Source organism: Egretta garzetta, unplaced genomic scaffold (assembly GCF_000687185.1).
Source record: "Egretta garzetta isolate BGI_Z169 unplaced genomic scaffold, ASM68718v1 scaffold123, whole genome shotgun sequence".
Taxonomy (NCBI): Eukaryota; Metazoa; Chordata; class Aves; order Pelecaniformes; family Ardeidae; genus Egretta; species Egretta garzetta.
The window spans coordinates 1,517,039-1,533,542 of NW_009259182.1; the positions used below are offsets into that span (position 1 = coordinate 1,517,039).

The 16,504-nt window shown below is 41.7% G+C and overlaps 1 protein-coding gene across 1 annotated transcript in view; it reads left to right on the forward strand.

The window, feature by feature from the left end:
• The window catches only part of TTC7A (tetratricopeptide repeat domain 7A), a gene marked incomplete at its 3' end in the record, with an annotated part of 64,289 nt that overhangs the window by 22,856 nt on the left and 24,929 nt on the right, over nucleotides 1-16,504 (forward strand). Inside the window, exons 5-9 of the mRNA XM_035891263.1 lie at nucleotides 829-907; nucleotides 4,152-4,312; nucleotides 4,752-4,815; nucleotides 15,504-15,637; nucleotides 16,036-16,123. Coding sequence (XP_035747156.1) covers nucleotides 829-907; nucleotides 4,152-4,312; nucleotides 4,752-4,815; nucleotides 15,504-15,637; nucleotides 16,036-16,123 — 526 coding nt within the window. The remainder of the gene's footprint in view (nucleotides 1-828; nucleotides 908-4,151; nucleotides 4,313-4,751; nucleotides 4,816-15,503; nucleotides 15,638-16,035; nucleotides 16,124-16,504) is intronic.

Below are 16,504 nucleotides of genomic sequence, written 5' to 3' on the forward strand. Positions count from 1 at the left end.
CTTTCCCTGACAGATTGTATTTCCTTGGGCAGCTTCCACCCTGCTATGAAAGTGAGCTGAACCATTCTGTAGTTACTGTGGTGGTAGGGCCATGTCCTTAGCCTTGAAGAGCTTATAGGCTGCAAATGTGTTAACTAGTATGTCCAGTGTTTAATCTTTCCTCTCCGCATCTCTCTTAATGCTCAGACACACGATTAAGATAGCATTTGGCATCTAGTCTGTTTTAATTGCTCATGGAGTATGCAGAGTAATGTGATTTCCACCCCCACCCCCCTCAACCCTCTTTTATTGCAGGTTAAGCTGTGCTTGCAGACAGTTACTGCAACTTAGCTGCCTGATAATAAACTGTTTAAACCACTGTAATTTTATAATGTGTCTGGACCATCAGACACAAGGCGTTTAAGTACCACCTAAAAGGAATCATCATTTAAAAGCATTGCGTAAGCTCAATATAATTCAAACAAGTACAATCTGTGTGTATGAAGAGGAGATGTGGATGCTTTTAAGAAGAAGCATCTGCTTTATAAATACGAGCTATGAAAGGCTTCCAAATGTCCCCTCTGTTCGTCAAATGTGAATGCGATCTTCTCCTAGGAAGCCATCTGGAGCAGGCATGCTACAGTCGCTGCCTCGCTCGGTGCCATTGTCCTCCCTGTGCCTCAGAGTGACTTATCTCGCTACTGCACACTCAATATTAGTGAGTGCTTTATGGGTTTGTTTGAATGTCAAGTTTGTCACCAAGCTTTGGCACATCATAAAAATATTTTGTCTCCAATGCGCTGGTTTTTGGGGGGCTTTATGATTTTTTTTTTTCTGCCTTCCCCATAGAAATATTGTGAAAGGAATGAGGAGTCTGCGAGAAATACTACGGACTGTGGAAACAAAAGCTACTCAGACCTTCAAAATGGTAAGGGGAATGAATGGGAGATGGGAAGGTTGGGGTAATCTGCAGGAATTCTCTCTGTTTATTAACCAGTGCGGTAGGACAAAAATGTATTTGTCCTCACTTGACTGATTGCTGCCTTTCTTTTTTAAACTTTTGGAAGTGATGTGCCAAGCGATGCACTTAATTCAAAGACCTGCCCAGTTGAAATCTCCGAGCCTTCAGACCTAGGCATGTGGGTTACTTCTGGGGGTTTTTTCAGTGCATTTTCTAGCACTGATAGAAATAGGGATGTATTTAGTTTTACAGAGCTGTCCTCAGGTGATAAGGTCTTGTTTTCTTTCTCACTTTTCCATGTGTGCATGCACACCTTTTTGCATTTGCATGTAGAAGCGTTAAGTACTTCTGGCTCTTGCAACAAGCAGCATCCACTTAGACTCAAGTGCTTCAGTGTTCTTCCTGTAAAACTCCCTTCAGTACAGTACAGACTTATTTTAAGTTTTTAATTTTTTTTGGTCATGTTGGCATTCTGCATCCTGTTATCTTGAATGCCACTGGTAAAGGAATCACGGAGAACATTATTTATGTGCCTGTTTAACTTCTTAGACCTTTAACTGGTTCTTCCCTGTCTCCCCTTTAAGAGATCTGGTCCCGAAGTTACTCAGGAGGTGACAAGGTCAACAGCATGGAGAATAGCAGTCTTGAGAACCTGAATGAAAACTCTGCAGCCCTAAAAGCATTCATGTTGCTGTGATTAAACTTGTTTTGTGCTTGGTTCAGCTTTGTGTTTTGTGTAATTCCAGAGAAGTTTGGCAAGGGAGGTGGGCATGGGTTTTGCATAGCATTTTGGAGATGGAGAGTGCTGGGTTGCAATGGATGGACTGACTAGCTCACGTGCAAATGCGCAAGGGTATCCTGGGTGCTTTTTTGCATAGGTTCCTCACATTTGTATATTTTGGAACTTCTGTTCTGGAAATTAATAATCTTGTTGCCTTGGGATCAACTTACATGCCTAATTGAGAATATAGATGTATGTGGAAGTTTGTGCAGGGATTTAAAAGAGGTGACTTAAATAACTGTCACATTCAAGTGGTTGCATCCTTTTCCAGGTTGAGATCAGGTTCAGGGGATTTTTCTTGCTCTCCTGTTTTATTGTTTTGCTGAAATGAGTCTAACTGTCTGCTGTTCCTGTACCATGACAGAACGTGGCACTCAAATGCTCCTGTCCCTGTGCACCTGGGGAGAGCTGTACAACACACCTGGGGGATTTATCCCTAAGGGGAAATCTGAGGATGTTCATCCAATAGTTTTTCCTGGGATTTCCATTTTACATGAAGTTGCATTTTCATTTTCTTGCTTATTTTTAAATAGCTGTCAAGAGGGCAAAGGGAGGGATGTGCTTAATTAAACAATTTTTTCAAGCATGAAAGTGAAACACATGATTTTTTTTTTTTCCTAATTTGTGGGATCACAGTGTTCTTCAAGTATAATGACGCTTTTTTTTTAGCCAAAGGCAGTAGTAATATAAATCAGAGTCTTGGCCTGTTCTGGTTTTTTTGGTCTTATTCAAAACAAGAGTGAAGCTAATTTACATGGCTACTGTACTGTATACTAAAATCAAAGACACTGAAAGTATGTTGTGCTTGCCTTTTAAAAGGCTTATCGCAAACTGTACTCCTACTTCTGTGTGAACCAGTAGAGATCTTTCTGTTGCTGGCATATTGTTTTTCCCTCTCCTCTAAGACTATAGGAAAAAATACAGGAGAGTTGGTTCCTCAGGGTAAAACTGACTAAATAATTACCCACTGAGACAATAACATGATACTGGCTGATGTTGCAGGGCCATAGGCCATTTTGCTCATGGTTACTTGCTATAAAAAGCATAGAAAAGCCTAGTTAGAAACAGAAGGCTTTTTGTAAGTTGTCAGTAGGAGTGCATGGAAGGTCTTGGGGTTCCCAGGGAGCTGTATGTGACAATATTTCTTTGAGGCACTGTCGTATATTCAGATCACTTTGCCATTTGCTAGGTACATGAAACCTCCCTTTTTGGTGTTTAAGAAACAATGCATGCTACTGTTGTTGCATTTTAGACTAATTCAGTGAATTCATGTGTGGTGAGGTGAAAATAAAGAACCTTGCATCAAAGGAAGTTATTTTTCTGACTCTGATAACAGGAACTTTAACCTCCGTGTGATTTATTTGGTCCTATAGATGCCATACATCAAGTGGAGCAATGCTTCAGTTTATCAGACATGTCTAGCATGGTATTTAAAAGAAAATGACTCTTGGTAGCCTCATAACACATCGCAAAGTGTAACTTGCATATAAAATACATATTGCTGTGGTCAGAGAAGTTCCAAAATAATATTTACAAATATTAGGACAGAAGGGCTGAAGTTTCAGCCTGCCTCTGTTCTGTGCAGTATTTATTTTACAGCTTAGAGTGCTGAGCTGCTTGGAATTCACAGAAGATACCACACGTTTTGATGTCTCTGTGCTTGTTCGCATGTTCATCTATTTACAGTGCAAAAAATTAGAAGTTTGTTGGGTGGGGGACAAGGTCAAACACCAAAGATAGTTTTTCAAAGTCAAGTTAACTTGCCCCCTTTTGGGCCCAGCTTGCCAGCTATGTGTATGAACTGAAAAGCAAGTATTTAAGGATCCCTGGCCACTTTAGATAGTCAAAAAAGTGCATATGATGTTGCTGTCTCAATGTAAAGTTCCTAACCCTCTTCTCTCCTCCCTCCATTGTCGCAACAAAAAGCGAGAAGCAGTACCGAGATGAAGCTATAAAAGGCTGCAGGAAGAGCGATATTAATAGATAAAGGGTTGATCTTTCAAACCTAATACAAAAGTAGACCCGTGCTGAGACTTGCATAAAGAATTCTGAGGTTGAGGACGCAGTGGAGTGCCATCATACTCTAATACAGTAACGTTTGTGAGATTGGCTCAGCCATCTGCATGACAGTCACTTGTCTTCATTCACCAAAGCGTCTCTTGCTGTTGGGCCTGTTTGATGCTTTTTTCCTATGGCATTGCAACAAGACCACATAAATGCAGAAGGCTGGCCTTTTCAGAGGAGGGAAGAAACTGCCACTGCTGTAGACTCCTTAGCAGCTGTTTTAGCCACTCTGGCTTTCCGAAAAGTGGTACTGTTGTGTTGTCGGTACATCCCCTTCCCAAGGTTGAACATGGGGAAGGGTGAATCTTTTGTGTTGGGGAAGGCTTCACTGATGTGTCTTTTTCTGTACTGTTCACTGATCTCTAGACTGCTGCCAAACAGCTAGCCCAAGTACTTCTCCATTCCCTCAGTGAAGACTGTTACTGGAGCCCTTTATCTGATCCGCTTCCTGAGTTCATGAACAAGGAAGATCAGTCTTACGTTAGCAATCTGCTCTGCCGGAGGCCCGAGCTGTACACAGAAGAGAAGTAAGCATTCTTTTTTTTGTTTCAGTTTATTGGCAGGAGGAAGGAGAGTTTTTGAACACTCTTCGGTACTGCTAATTATGTCACTGATTCATGTAGTAGTTTTGTGTGTTCTTGTTTTTAACTTCCCATCAAAAGGCCTGCTGGAAAAATAAAGCATTAAACCTCGAGTGTTTGATTATGTTTTTTTTCCCAGGAAGGAAGAAAGTCCAAGCAAATAGCTGTCTTTGTTATGAAATGGAAATAATCTATTTATGGTTCAGTATAGCTCATCTAGGATATATTGCAGAGCTTTTAATTGTGAGAACCTGCAAAAGAAGGTATTGCCTAGCAAATGAATTATGCATGAGACGTTTCAAGTTACTGCTTCTCTTGTGAAATGAGAAAGAGGCTGACAGGATAATTCTTGACCTTCCTCAGAAAAATGTGTTCTGTCTTTCAGTGCGTACTGCCCTCAAGACAACGTAGAAGAGGCTCTTCTTCTCCTCTTAATCAGTGAATCCATGGTAAGCCAAAAATGAGTTTGTAATACTAATAGCACAAAGGAATATCTAGCATTCCCATGTCAAATCTTCCGGTTGGTTTTGTTTACAGAATCTTCCCTAGCTAAACAGAAACAAGGAATCGGCTGCTGAACAGGAAATGCTATTTATTCTTTTGTTAGTGACACCACTTTTAATAAATGGAATGTCAGTGAAGGGCTTTGGGAATTGTCAAGAAGAGGAAGTGACTGCATTCACCATAGCTGCATGCAGGTTCTGACATCCAGATCCATTGTCAGTAGACTGGTGTTTCCATTCAAACCTTCTGTGTGGATTTATGGATCAAGAATGAAAGGAAGGGAACCTTGCCTAAAGCTGGGCGTGATGGTGGTACCTGCTCTTTGGCATTTGCAGGATACAATACCCTGCTTACATTCCTCAGTCTGCAGGGATAATATTTTAGCTGTTTCAGTCCTGAGTGATCTTTGGCAGTTTCTGATGCTGATGATACATGGAGTTTTGTCACATGTAGAAACATCCATAATGAACTACAGTGAAATAATTATATTTCTTCTATTTATACTATCAGTTGCTTTAAAAAAATCTCTTTAAGCAGAAGGGGAAAAGGTGGAGAAAAACAACTGCATGGAAAACTGCACAGTAACCTTTGATCATTTTCATGTTCTGAAAAGACACAAACATACGGAAAATGTGTAAGGAATATTTTCTGAAAATGTGTAAGGAAAGTTACTTTGCTTTAAATATGGGGAATTACTTGTAGCTCAAAGTGAGATTTGAAAACCTTGGAGCATCAGTGACCCTCTTAGGACAGCTTTCAGACAAGTTGAAAAAAGATACATTTTTTTCCTGTGCCTGCTTCTTCTGGTTCAAGTTCTTCTCCTTTCCTGCAAACATCTTCAAAATATAGCAATTTAATATTGTTTGCTTCTAAAACTTGGGGAAAAATTGAAGAGGCAGAACCACTCCAAAATATTAAATTGACTTAAAAGTCACGTACATCTGAGTGTTACTCTACTTCATGTTTTTTAGTGCTTTCTAGATTAAGCCTCTACAGCACATCTGCTTTGTGTTTTCAGGAGCTTTTCTGCACTTAGAAGGGCTTTTTGTAACTGGAAGTGGAGACTCCAGGAGTGAGGGCTTATAGAATACCACATGCACTTCTATTAAAATCAGAAGAACTCATGTCAGGGTTGCTTGTCAGGGCTGATCCAAGCAGGAGGAGGATCAGGGGTCTGGAGCAGCAACAGTACTGGCTGCTCCAGCCTTTTCTGGGACTGGGCTTCCAGTTGGAAAGGCCTTGTGGGATCTTGATCTCTATAATCTTGTTCTGCTGAGGTAAATGAAAGTTATCCCTGTTTTATCTAATAGTGCGTAAAATGGTGAACTGGTCCTGTAACTAAGTTATGGATGAAGCAGTGTGAAAACGCTATTGATAGGAACTGGACTGCTGTGCTGACTTCAAGTCTAAATAAATAAGTGTGTGTTTGCCTAAGTGCTGTATTCTATATATAGGAACGTTCTGGAGGTAGGTGCAAGGCATTTTGATCTGCTGCATATAAAGCACTTAAATAATCAAAGATCCTGTAGTAGGGCACTGCAGGAACCATAACTGTCTTTTCTGTATTTTGGGAAATGGAACATCTGAGCTTTCTTCTTGCATTAGCAATAGGCTTGTCGTGAGTTTATTGTTTTAACAAAAATACGGGATAAGTCTATAGAAATACAGCTGTGTATGGAAATACACTTAGAAACCACAGGAATGTGCTTCCTAAGTGAAGGAACAGAGGGAGCAATCTGATTCTTACATATGTTTGCAATCCATAAATATTTTCCTGTAGTTTTGCTGTTACATACTAAGAAGGGGAGATTTTGTTTGGTTTATGACATGGGGCATGGTTTACACGACAACTTTGTTGTAGACTAGTGAGTTTCCTCATGTACAGGTTTATTGTTTTTTTGAGGGTTTTTTGTTGTGTTTTTTAAAGGTTGCTGAAGCTCATGGAAAACGAGTTAACAAGAAGCAGATTTCCAGTTAAGGTCTCCCTAATGATGTAATGTTAATAACTGAATAAAACATATTTTCCTTCCTGGAGAGAGTGTCAGCGGCAAGTGATAATGATAGTTTCTGTAGGCCAGTGAGCAACATAGTTGGTGTTCCTGGATTTTGGCTGGATTAGGCATTCTTTCAGTATTTACAGTTATGAACCCCTTAAAATGAAACAGAAGTATACAATTAGGCTGGCTTGCTGGGAACTCTCCAGCTTCTCTGACACTGTGATTGCTTTGTCAGAGCAAAACCCACCAGAAAGGTACTTTTCCTGTCTGATTTTTTAAAGAGACAAAAGAGCAACCACGCCATTATAACTTTTTTGTAGGACTGTAAAGCCAAACAGCTGCTCTACATGCCTGTTCCTGACTTTTGCCACTCCAAAATGAGCTCAAGGGGGACAAAACTGGGGGAGGAGGGACCGAAGAATTGTCAGCACGTGGAGGGGGACACAGGACAAAGGTGTACTGGGGAGGAGCATAAATCATCAGAGAACCTGAAAGTAAATATGTGATAAATTTGATGAAAAGGAGACATGGTAGCTTTTCCAAGTAGTATACAATCTGGAACACCTTTTTTTTTTTCCCCTGAGCCATACACGGAGGAAGTAGATCAGTGCCACGTAGTTTGCTGCTGAAATTCACTCAGTTTTTCTGTTCGTCTTGCCTTCCTAAGGTGAAGCTAACATCTGCTTCACCAGGACCTGTGCAACCCCCCAGAAGATGTTACGGCAGTTAAAAGAACTGTTCCCGTAAGGGCGAAAGGAAGAAAAGAAATCGCCTTTAAGGTGTCGTGAGACAGACCCTACATTCCAGCCCACCTCTGGCTCTTAGTGCTGCTGGGTTCTGGCTTGTGATTCTGGCCCAGCTTTTCTTGTTATCCCTTTACCTGGCATTGGAAGGGAACCACTTTGCATGTTCTGGTGGGATGAAATGAGAATATCTTCTAAAGGGGTAATTAAAGGTTCCTTCAGTATATCTATCACTCTGCCTCTGAGCCTAAGGATGTGAAAGTTTTTCAGATGGCTAAATGACATGGTAGCCTCTTTCATAGCTTTGAAGATGATGCTGTGGGTGTATTAACACTTACAGTGAAAGCCTGGGGCCTCTTTCCTCACGGCACTCTCCTGAGTTGCCTCCTGTATTCTTTCTGTCCTGTTGAAAATGGGAACCTATTTTCATAAGCTAAGGCATCTCGGTAAACAATGAAAAGCATCCCAGTTGTTGAGTTTGGCAAGCGTTCCTCCTCCATGCCAGCTGTTATTTAGTCACGGTGGTTGGCTGTAGAGTTCTCATGAAGGCATCTAGTGAAACAAATCAGGCAGCGTAAAGATTACCACAGTCAGGGCTGTCTTTAGGGGGGTTAGTGGCCTCCTGCTAAATTCTTATTCCTTGTGCACAGCCTGAGTTATGGTATGGATGGGCCGTGTTGGAGAGAGGAGGAGAATGCTCTCCTTCAGACCAAGGAGAAGGCCAGCTGGTGACAGCCTTTACAAGGTCAGGTTGTAGTAGAATGATGTGTTCCTATCACATGTTGGAAAAAATGGACTGGCCTATTTTTAAACCACTAGTCTTCTTTCTTATTGCATTTAACCCATCAAAACCAGTGACGCTGAGTTTGTGAGGAGAACCAAGGGCATATTGTCACTTGCTGCTGTGTGGTTTCTCCGCATTGCGCTACCAGTGGGAACGGCGCTGGTTCTGCCATCAGGGATTCTGACGCTTTGTGCTGTGGGGCATAGGCAAGGGAGGTTTCACAGGACTAACCTTTAGCTGCAGCTTTGTTTATTTTAATAACCATTCTCAGGAGTATTCTGAGTTGGTGGCACTGCCCCTCGAAGTCAGCCAGAAGTTTCTTAGAGCCAGGAAGGGAATGCTTTCTATTACTTTTTGTGTTTACTTTTGAGGTAAAAAAAAAAAAATAAAAAAAAATAAAAGGTTTGCACTTAGAAACCTTGCCTGCTTGAATCTGAGGTCCCATGTAAAGTTGCAAATTCCTTTATTCAGCCCTTGCAATGCTGGCTCTTACAACTGGGGATTCTGGCTGGTGCGATCCACCAAACATACCAGGTAACGTGGATTATTTTTTTTGGCTTTGTGTTCACTTCAGTCATACTGAAAATGAAGCTCCTTGTATCCAAAACTAATAAATTCTGTGCCTGTGTAACAAAGATTAGAAATGTCATCCCCATCTTATCTCTGATTTGAATCCCTAAAGGCGATTTGACCTTGGAGAGCCTGAGAGCACAGAACAGATGGTGAGGGGGGAAGAAAGATACTGGGACTTGTCCTGTTCTTTTTACTGGTGAGAGCAAACTCATGGCTGTGAGCATGCCTTTAATGGAGTAAGATTAAACCCATGTATTTTTAAGCACAGACATAAAACCTGTTAACTCTATGGTTCCTAGCTTTATAAAATAATTCTGCCCAACAAATGCATTGGCAAAGGAAAAGAATCTCTTGTTGCTTTTGTAGGATTCTTTTTTTTTTTGTTTTTTTTTAATGACACCAAGCCCAGTGATGATACAACAGCTGGATGACCATCATGAGTATTTTCTTGAGGGCTGTTGGGCTATGGCAGCTGAAAGGGACAGCTGGGGACAGGATTGCCCGCTCTGTTGGTTCCTGCCAAATCATGGCCATGCACTTACAGTAGCAAGCCCAACTGTGCCTTTCACTGGTCTGCAAAGCAAAGATACGTGTTTGGGACCTGCAAAGGTGGATTGCAGTATGTTTCTAGTGGGAAATACACCACCTCTGTTAATTGCCTCTTGGATAAATAGTTCTAATGTGAGTTGCTGGAGACAGGGTAGAGACCTTTTTTTCTGCTGCTTTGCAAGTCTTGTTTCCAAGCTTCCAAGGAGGACGCAAATTCTTGGAAGATAGCTTTCTAAATGCAGATTACTGATAACAAATATATAACTTTTGTTACCAAGACAGTATCCATAAACAAACTTCATTACTTTCTCCCTCTCTCTTCCTTTTGTGTAGGGTTGTTGGACTGTTTTGGCTGATGGGGGTATGTCTGTTTTGCTTTCAGTGATGTTTCCAGAATTGGTTCTGCTACAGTACAAGATGTTAAAATATACCTGGTAACAGATAAGATACATCTATGTTGTCATATTTGATAACCAATTGTTGTGGTTTAACTCCAGCCAGCAGCTAAGCACCACCCAGCCACTCGTTCAATCCCCCTTGGTGGGATGGGGAAGAGAATTGGAAGGGTAAAAGTGAGAAAACTTGTGGGTTGAGATAAAAACAGTTTAATAGGTAAAGCAAAAGACGTGTGCACAAGCAAGGCAGAACAAGGAGTTTATTCACTGCTTCCCATCGGCAGGCAGGTGTTCAGCCATCCCCAGGAAAGCAGGGCTCCATCAAGCGTAATGGTGACTTGGGAAAACAAACACCATTGCTCCGAATGTCCCCCCGCTTCCTTCTTCTTCCCCCAGCTTTATATGCTGAGCATGACATCATATGGTATGGAATAGCCCTTTAGTCAGTTGGGGTCAGCTGTCCCAGCCGTGCCCCCTCCCAGCTTCTTGTGCACCCCTGGCCTCCTTGCTCATGGAGTGGGGTGAGGAGCAGAAAAGGCCTTGACCCTGTGTAAGCCCTGCCCAGCAGTAACAAAAACATCCCTGTGCTATCAACGCTGTTTCCAGCACAAATCCAAAACATGGTCCCGTGCTATCTACTGTGAAGAAAATTAACTCTATCCCAGCCAAAACCAGCACACCAATAATAATGGGCTGTTTCAGAGAGACATCTTACAGAGGTACCAGTAACTTGTGATCTGTTGCCTACCAGAAATGAGACAGGTGCCACACAGTTCACAGGGCAGTAAGTTTTCATTCACTGTGCTTCTGGTCTGAAATGGAGCAAGTTGTGGTATCCCCGAAGAGCAGTTTTGGGAGTGGCTGGAGTATGGTATTTCTTTCCTGTTCCACTTGCTTCCCATTTTCACAGATGCTTTGCAGTCAAGCCTGAATATATTCTTCGTCTATGTTAGTGAGGGGAACCTCCAGGTTCTCTGTAGAGACCATCAATAACTTAGGTGAAAAGTCTCTCTTCCATGTGAATGGGTCCTTGCCATTGCAAAGAATTAATTCATTTTGTTGGCGGTACAGGCAAAACAGCTAGAATGGAGATCCAAAGGACATGGGCTAAATATTTCCCAGCTCTTAGCAGTAGAGGCATCAATTGCATGATTTCAGAGGCTTGTTGTCAATCTTGCACGCATAGCGTTTGTTTTTCTCTCTTAATGCTAGTATTGAATCACACCAATTACATTGTTACAGTACACTGTGTAAAACACGCTGCCGTTCTGTATAGATGGGTTGCAGTGGATCTGGCAATTACGTCTATTATGAAAAGACACAAGTTGAACATTAGAATGCCCATGAATTAGGGGGCAGGCAGCAGGCACTCATTAAAGATTTTAATTGCTTTCTTTTTCTTTGAAAAAAAAGCAGGGGGAGCCATGTTTCGACGTGAGCAATTAAAGGATACTTCATAGCTAATTGCTGTGAGACGGGGCCGCTACGTGGAATATGCTCTGTTGTAATTCATAGGATTGCTTGACGTTTTATTAAGAAGCACATCTTTGTACTGTGGTAAAATTTAATTTTCTGCAGCGTAACTGTGTGCGTAATAACTGCTGAAGTAATGGCTGTTTGGATTTGCTGTGGCTCTTTTCCTTTCTACATGTAATAAGCATGCCATAAATAAGCTGTAATTAGGGTCACTGATGTACAGCAAATCCTCCGTGTATGGGTGGCTTATCTAGTTTGCAGGTAAGTATATTGTATATGTGGACAGGAAGGCACAAGCAGTCTGTAGCTCAGCAGGGTCGTTGGTTAAACTGCAGATCCCCAGAAAGGCAGATCTCTTCCCTGCTGTCAGAGCCAGCATGGATCTGAAATTCCCATACTGTTGTCTTGTTGCTGTCTGGAGCCGAACCTAAAAAAAAGAAACGACTGAACCCCAGCCTATTCTGCGCGTGGTCAGGTTGAACACCTGAGCTGGGCTTCAAGCATGACACAGAGACATCAGCATGGCTGGGCGCTGGGTCGGCTCGGGGGTACCAGCATGTGCTGGCGCCTTTTGGATGTGTGTGGCCTGCAGATGGGCTGTGTCCCTGGGCTGTGGAGAGGGAGGGCTGAAGGTGCTCACTGTCCTCTGTGCTGCTCAGTCTGGACTGACTACAGGATGTGTCCTATCTCCCAAAATAGGATTGGTGTCACGTCTGAGCCACCTGCCTGCACCGCTAGCTCTGTCTAATGCATCCCAAAATATGTAAACGTGATGCATCTATGGGTTGCTCCATTGCCTAGGAGTACCTCAGATAAAGGGGCATTGGCTGTCTGTTTTTCCTTTGTATAATGCAAGTTACACTAACTGCTGATGGTGAAACTCCTGTTGGTAGGTAGCATTAGTGACCTTCTCCTTCCCACACAACAGCCTTGAACAGAGGTTCTCTTACTTAATGGCGTGAGTCACCATCTCTCCATCCTGCCTGTGTGCTGTGAGGCATGGCTGTGTGACAATGGGAACAGCTTCATGGGAAGAGTCATGCTGGGGGTGTTGAAAATGTATTTGTAGCTATGTTTTGCTGCTGCTTATAGTGGAGGAGGAGGAAGTAATGCAGTAGGACAAATCGGGAATTGCTGCTTATGTTATTGATACGCTGTTTGGAGATCAGTGTTCTTACAAATAATCTTTTTTCCGTTTGTGTTCAGGAAAATTAGTGGTCTGAAACAACAGAAGCACAGGCATTGAAAAAATGTTGGTGTAAATGGCTTGGAATTTACGCATTCTCAAATGCAAAATGAAATCTCTCTCTCTCTATGTACATTTCAGTAAGTAAAATTCCCCATCCAACAGAATTGGGGTATGCTGTGCTGCCATAACTCTACAACTGTTTTGCGCCTGTACTTAACCAGCGACTGTCAGGATTTCTCATTGCCAAACTGAAGTTTACAAAAATATAAAACAAAGGTAAAGACAAAAAAATTGGCTAAGGGTGATCTGGGTCACAGCACCCTTCTTTCAGTGAAAGGCAGGCCACAGAAACATGCCAGCTTCCCTGAGTGGGTTTCAAGAAAGTGACTCGCATTCCCTTCTCTGCCCTTCTGTGTGTAACAGCGCTGTAGTAAATGATACCTTGAGCCTTGGGATGATGATTTACATTACTGTGTTAGACGCACTCCATGTTCTTGCTACTGTTCAGTCAGTTTGTTATGAGGTTTGCACCTTTTGGTTTTGTTTTTTTTAATATCTCTCCGATAATGAGCAGCTGGAATTAGCAGTTGGAAATAGGTTCACTATTAAAAAAATTGTTGGGATAGAAGCGACGATGAATTTGTTCAGTGGCAACTTTTATAGATGCAAGTATCGAGAGTGATAGATTGCAGAGACCTTCTATGGCTTTGAGACTTGAAAGCCCAAATAAAATAAGCAGGTTTATGGCCTTCTTGGAAAGAATATTAGTCATGCCTATGCATATATTGTTCTTAACTGCTGTCTGCTTAGGTAAAGTACAATATGTATGATATGTTCAGTATGACTGCAATTTTAGGATGTTGCATCCTTGTAATATGCCTCATGTTCCTGCTTATTGCAGGATTTGGGCATGTCCTTCCCTCTAGTACCAATATCTGTTAGCGGATATTAATGGACACTCATGGTTCTGATTAACTTTCTGTTTGTACTAATGCATCAACTTAAAAATCATAGCTTGGTACTAGATGGATACCCAAAAAAGCATCAGGCTATAGCTGACTGTAATGGGAGGTTGATGGTGAGATTACAGAGCATGGGGATGCTATCTCAGTAGCTACTTTCTACAAACAATTGTCATAACAATGTAACCGGTGCAGAAAAAAATGTTAATGCTATTGTATATGCGTAGGAGGATTCACTCTGCAATAAGGATCGCTCTGTACATGCTTTTGTCCTTAACTCTCTGAAGTAATAATCTCAGAATCGTTCTGTATATGACTTTAACTCCTTTTTTACTTTTAAAGTAGCAGCCTTGGGTTAAATCCAAACAGAGCTCAAACATTTATTTATTTTTTTTAATTCTTATTTGTTTAGTTCTGTTAATCACGATAGACGAGCTATGCTTCTGTACTGTCATTGCAGGATTTTCTCTTTGAAGTTGGTTTCATTCTCTCATGCAACTTAATGTTCTGAACTATTTTTTTTTTTTAAAATCCCCAATTATGTCTTTTGCAGTAACGTGAAAAACGCTCTTGTTGCTACAAGAGTTGGTGTAAGCTTATTTGTGCAAACACTAGACTGAGTCTGAATTGTCAGTTTGCCTTTAACTGCAGTCACCATTTAGCTCTTGGTTGTGATCATGTTAGTTGTCAGTAATTGTGTTTGCTGTCTCGGCTGAAGGCTGTGATGAAGAGGGCTTGGAACTGGGGCATTACACAGATAATATCATGGTGAAATAGCTGCAGCTTAATCATAATGAAATATGCGTGGGCTTTAAGGGCTGCACATTCTGGAAATTTTTATTACACTTAATTCCCATGTTCAACCTTTTTAGGAAAAAAAAATCTCCCTGCAATTAGAAAGAAATAGATGTAAGATTATAGTAGTAACTATTATAAAATAAATCTCATAACCTCTTTGCTTCAGGGAGGGAACATTTTGTTTGTCTTTGCCCCAGGTGAAACTGCTGGCAATCGTCTAATTTTTCTGATCTTTTAGATGTCTAGACCTGAATGTCTGATGTTGCAACCCCTTTCAGCTGAGGAGCCCAGGGCAGCCTGTCTGTGCTATCAGTCAGTGCTGGTGCTCAATGGCATCCAGCGCTGCCTCTCTCAGAGGTTAGGTAGTCCTCTGTGTTCAGAAATCAGAGGGACTTTTCCATTTACTCTGGGATTGGAAATCTCCCTCTTTGTGCTCAGAAGACAGAGAGGCTGGGATCTTCAGGTAAATCTGAGTCTGTGGCATATGGTATTTTGGGACATCCTTGCAAATTGCTAGACTGATCATTTTCTGTCAAAATTAGTGTTTATTTTTTATGTAGGCTGAGCAATGCACTGATATATTATGCAAAATCAACACTTAAAAGATTTTTTTTTTTTAAAAAAAAAATAATTATTTGGTATTGCATTGCCCAGACCTCTAACTGCATTAAATTGATGACAGGCAAATCTGATTGCTAAGGCAACCTGCTCAAATTAAAAAGTGAATAGCAGAAAAGAACAACAATAACACATGCTACTGGGAAGAAATAAAGTGCAGGCACAGAAGATAAAATACCAACCATGGAAGCAGTTATCGCAGTTGCAGGCAATTGAAGTAATGAGGAATGTGGTTTAAGGATGGCCTTGAATTTCTAATTATTGAGGAGATGGGGTCTCGTAGGTCTGTTTCTTAATGCTGTAATTCTGTGAAACAAATCCGGATGAGGTATTCCTAGCAGTTCCTTTCTGTACATACAGCTATCTTCTTGAGTTTGCTTCATGGGGATAAAAAGTAACTCTATGAAAACACCTTCCTTACGTCGGCATGAGTTAAAAAGAGAAATCTCGAGATGATTTTAAACAAAATGCCACAGATGATGGGTGGAACTTCCTACAGTTCTCTCTTGCTCTGTCACGGTCTGATGCTCCATTTGTGTCTGTGCCCAGGCAAACCGGGACGCGGTGATCAGCCGAGCCCCAGACCAACAGGATGACCGAGCTGTCAGCCTCCGGGATGCTTCTGCAGTCTACGACCTCCTCAGCATCACGCTGGGCAGAAGAGGGCAGTATGTCATGCTTTCCGCCTGGCTTCGCCCACCCCTGCCACTTGGAACCTGCAAGCAAAGCCTGTCTTTGCAGTAACTTGTCGGGAAGGGTGAAAGTGAAGCACACTAGTTGGCAATTAGTAGAAGCAGCTACAGACCTATGGCAGCACAGGCCAGAAACGTACACAAGAACTGTTTGAGACATTAAAATAATTTATATGTAGGCACTTGAACAAAGTGGCCGTTCTTTGAAGTGATGGTGTGTGCTAGCAAGCCCCGTCAACTGAGAAGAGGAAAATGATGTCATAAAAAAAAATTTATAAAATCACCTGGGCCACAACAGATTGTTTCCCCTGATTTGATTACTGACCCAAGCAGCAGTCTTGACAAAAGATACTAAAAAAAAGTATGACATTTCTCCCAACATTTATTTTTCAGTGCTTGGAGAGAGCCATGAAGTTTGCGTTTGATGAATTTCACCTCTGGTACCAGCTTGCCCTGTCTATGGTGGCTTGTGGAAAGGTAAGGTTCAAACCAAAGGACTTGGAAAGGGCATGTTTTCCTCTGGCAAAGTGTATCTATCTTGCTAGTTTGAATGTGCACAGTCATGTATTTTGTGGGGGTAGGTGCCATCAGACAGCTACACGGAAGGACAGTGCTCTCCTTTTAGATTCTGATTGCACTTTGTGGTGAGGTGTGTGCATTTGGTATGGAGTACTGTTCTTTCCATGTGGTGTTTGCTTCTCATTATCCAGGAGAAAACAGATTTTGTGCACAGCTGTGGATTGAAAAGTGTTATTCAGCTGTCCATTCTCTGCAGGTTCAACATAAATGTGCTTAGCATAAGAAAGATACTGGTATCTAAAACTGTCATCTAAAACTGTCATCAACTCAATCTATGTC